The 4,364-nt window shown below is 41.4% G+C and overlaps 1 protein-coding gene across 1 annotated transcript; it reads right to left on the reverse strand.

The window, feature by feature from the left end:
• Positions 1 to 803: 803 nt before the first annotated feature.
• Positions 804 to 3,523, reverse strand: LOC109877963 (transcription factor LBX1-like). The gene is made up of 2 exons (XM_020470199.2): positions 2,815 to 3,523; positions 804 to 2,324 (listed from the first exon to the last, which is right to left on the reverse strand). The coding sequence occupies exons 1-2, from the start codon at positions 3,140 to 3,142 to the stop codon at positions 1,825 to 1,827; spliced, it is 828 nt and encodes a 275-aa protein (XP_020325788.1). The 5' UTR covers positions 3,143 to 3,523; the 3' UTR covers positions 804 to 1,824.
• Positions 3,524 to 4,364: the final 841 nt, after the last annotated feature.

The following is a 4,364-nucleotide window of genomic DNA, read 5'->3' on the forward strand; positions in this document are numbered from 1 at the left end:
TTGTTCCAAATGCCAGGCTAAAAAGGCAAAGAAAAGAGGCTAGACATTAATGGTCGCAGATGCCCTCGTGAAGAGAAGGGCCTGTGTATGCATTACGGCCTTTGTTCGCGGGGAGTTAAACAGTTTAAAAGGAGGGTTAAGTCAATCCATCAAATTGTCTGAAATTGTGAGGAAAATTCAAAAACCATATGGCCTCCAAACGTTTGAGTCCTTTTTGTGCGGTGGGACACACTTGTCTCAGCATTGCTGCCTGCGGGAGACCGGGCGGGCTCCATTGTGACTTGTCACATCGGGGAAGGCATCTCATTTGTCCCCAGTTTTCATGCTTTACGCTCAAAATTATGGCCTCGTCCCGCAGCCCCGCAGAACAAAAAAACACCCATAAAGGCTCAGGAAAACTGGCCCAAAACTTTGTGTTTTTGTGGCATCCCAGACCCTCTTTTCTCCCCCAGCACCAGATTTGCGATTCTCACATAAATTTCGTCCCGAATGGGGAAACACGTTGCCGGGTCAAGAAGCCAAGACACGCATTTAGCAGTTTGAAAGAGAGTGAGATGGCTGAGCCACAAAATGTTTCGAGTATCCTCACAAATGGGACACAATGGAACAAAAAATATTGAAGCATTAAAAGGGATCATGGTTGCTAAATAGGCTACTCTAAACGTCCATAATATAGGCCTGCATTGAATTCGCTTCATAAAGGATTTCAGTCCCCCCCTTGATTCTACATATAGTCACCATTTTTACTAGGACTTAAAATCGAAATGATAATCTATCAGTATAATAATGACACAAACAGCGCGTTGAGAAAAGCCATTTTATTTCCATAGTATATACATTACAGAATGTGCATTGGTTTTCAAATACTGTCCTGATTTTAGAAAGGCACTTACAGGTGTACAAAACAAAACAAATCTATTCAACCATAGAGCACTCTATTGTATCCAAACAAATGAATATATTCATACGGTCCAGTAACTGTAGCTCCATGTCGAAATATCACCGCAGTATTTTGTATTTTTATAACCTTAGTTTGACCATTTCTCTATAAAACGCATAACTTGGTTTTTGATCCTTTGAATTTGCCTTTCGTATCATGCAATGCAGCATACGGATTATGGTGGGTGTAAATATGACTAGCTAATTATGTAAACGCTGTGTACAAACGGTCTGAACTCGAGAAGAACTCGATATAATTTAAAAGGAACAATAAATAGATATGATCAACAAAACAAAACATGCATTTCAACATGCAAAACCTATCGAAAATATTTCATAAAACTGACATACTTTAAGATATGACACGGTGTTACATAAATATGAACAAGGATCAGTGTGTGAGTGTGTGAAAGAGAGAGATAACTAAAATAGGTGTGTGTGTGTGTGTATGTGTGTGTGTGTGTGTGTGTGTGTGTGTGTGTGTGTGTGTGTGTGTGTGTGTGTGTGTGTGTGTGTGTGTGTGAGAGAGATAGAGAGAGAGAGATAAATAACTCAAAGAGGTGTGTGTGTCTGATAGACAATTAAATGTTTCAAAATAATAGCATTATCTTTAGTTCTGATTATGAAACCTATATTGCTTTCATTGACATTTGAAGAGGAAAATGTCCGACTGCTGATGAATACAAATGGATATAGCACTGCATATGCTATTTGTTGTACTGTTCATGCTTACTGTGAATATCTGTGTGCCGATACAAAAGTCACAACAGACTAGTAAATGTTCTGAGATGATGTACGAATATCAGCAGGGAAAAGTTGCAATCGTAGTAAGGATTGTTACTGCTTGTTGTCGTCATTTTTGTATTTCATTATCCCACTGCGCAATCAGTCATCCACATCAATTTCTAGGTCTTCGTCGTCCTCTGAGCATTCTTTACTTGTTGTGTGGTCTGAAAACGGCGACAGGGGGGACATCCGCAGCTTGCGAGCGAGCTCGTACTCTCGTCCGCCGCTCTGCGCGGGAGAATCGGCTCGCGGGTGATGTCCGAGTGTTCCGTTGGCGCATTTCTCGAGGTCAGCGAGCTTGGCGAGTTTCTCCAGAGGTACAATACCGTCACCTATAGTTTTGGCCGACTCCACGTCGGCCTTCATCTCTTCCAGATCTCGCTTTAGTTTGGCTCTCCTGTTCTGGAACCACGTGATGACTTGGGCGTTCGTTAGACCCAATTGTTGGGCGATTTGGTCTCGGTCAGCGGGTGACAAATATTTCTGATACAGGAATCTTTTCTCTAATTCGTAGATTTGGTGGTTGGTGAAGGCAGTCCTGGACTTCCTTCGCTTCTTCGGGGTGTTTCTTTGCCCAAAGAGTGTCATTCCGTCTCTCCCTGCACAAACAAAGATAAAATGTTAAGTCGTATGTTGGTGTTATTCTCCTGCTGCTATGGCATTGGCTCTGCAGGGCGTTGAACTCTGCATTTAAACAATTTAAACATATTCTGAGACATTTGACCTCAAATCAATTATATATTTTGTATTAAGTTATTTTAGCCTATATACCAAATATAAACGTAGTCGTAATGTTATGCATTCATCATAAAGAGAACAATTGCACAATTCCAGCTGGTAAATTCACGAATAGCCTCTTTTTCACCTTTCCAAATTACTCACAGAAGAGATACAATGTAACAGTTTCTGGCCAACAATCATGTTTAAATCCTAATGTTCAATGCCTATTTTTTTTAGATACAATATTACTTCATTATATTTTCACAGATCAAATGAAAAATAATAAATTCCCTTTAAATTGTGCATTGCACTGTTATGAAAGTAATGTCGATTTAATGATTAGAAGGCCATAAATACCATCATATTTACCTTCAGCTGCTTGTAGCACGCTAACTTCGAGCCCCTTGAAGGTTTTGCTGGCTAGTTCTTCCAGGGCGCAGAGTGGTGAGGTTTGTGTGAGCAGTGCTCGGTTGGCCAGAGCAGAGATGCTGGACGAACGGTGCTTCTCAGCCGACGAAATCAGGTGTGCTGTCCCACAAATGGTGTAACTTCGTTTCACGGAGGGTTTGTTGAGAATGTCTTGGATACTGAACGGTGTCAGTGGCTTATTCGAGTTTGCAGGCGGAGGAAGATGGTCCAACGGACTTCGCCTCCTATTCTCGACCGCATCACATTCGGCGACTTCTTTGGATGTCATTATCAGTGCGTTGGTCGTTACGCTAGCTAACTTTAAAATGTTTTTGAATTGCTAACGAAAACAACAAACACAGATATCAAATTATATCGAACCCTATCGAAGAAACATTCACATTTACAGTCACCAAATGCACGCCATGGCTGAAAACCTTCTTGCAAAAAGAAACATTTAAAAAAGCCCTCCTAATTCCAAACCGGGATATCTTCTTGAAAGTAATATTCCACAAAAATACGTACAGACAATCCGAAGGAGAACTGTGCCTCCCTGAAAATGGCGAGGTCCAAAGAAGTTGCAGCAACAACTGACTAACAAGTTAATATTGATTAGGACGTAATCAATTATGTCCCCACTGGCACTTTCGCCCTCTCCCTTTCACTCTCTGACTATGTTGCAGTCCAGTGCAGGGCTTTTGCGAGTGGGATGCTCCCAATAATTACAATACATGGTTTGAAGGAGGAGGAGCCGGTTGGAATTATAACGGGTTGCGCTCTTATCATCTTTGGGTCTAAATTAGTCTTGGGGTGAGATACCAGAATAGGCTTTACGGTAAATGAGCAAGAGAGAGTGTGCCGTCAATGGGGGATTAAATCGCATTGCGTATTTAAGTATAGTATTACAGTAATAAAGTATGTGTGATTTTTTTTAGAAGATAGATACTTTGAACGTTTCCAATGTGAATATTGGAAATTATTCCAATGATTCTGCAATTGGTAAAATTATGCTATGCAGTGGATTAAGAAGTAATTACTAGTTAGTACAGAAAGTGCATTTTCCTCCACCAAAAGCGATGGTTTTGGATGAGCCTTTATTTTCTGAAGGCAATATGGATCTAGGCAATATATCAGGACTGATGATATACTCCTTCAGGGCGGGGGAGTGAGGTGAGGAGAAGAGGAGAGGGGGAGAGGAGGAGAGGGAAGGAGAGGGGGAGAGAGGAGCAGCATGCATCCCTCTCAGCCTAGCCAAATCCGGGTCATAACTCACGCGAAAGGGACCTTTTACATCATCAGCTAGATATTTCATCTCGAATCAAATCTCTCTCCCGGTCCTCCCGGTCCTCGAGCTAGCGGTGCCATGATGCTTTATTTTGCTTCCGTTCTGAAAGACAGCCGACGGGTCCATCTGCATACAGGAACGAATGATACATAATATATTTCGGTGACGTAGCCTACTTCTGCATTTCATTTTTTTTTATTATCAACTCTTAGTTTATTTTTCAGTC

This window comes from Oncorhynchus kisutch, linkage group LG20 (genome assembly GCF_002021735.2).
Source record: "Oncorhynchus kisutch isolate 150728-3 linkage group LG20, Okis_V2, whole genome shotgun sequence".
NCBI lineage: Eukaryota > Metazoa > Chordata > Actinopteri > Salmoniformes > Salmonidae > Oncorhynchus > Oncorhynchus kisutch.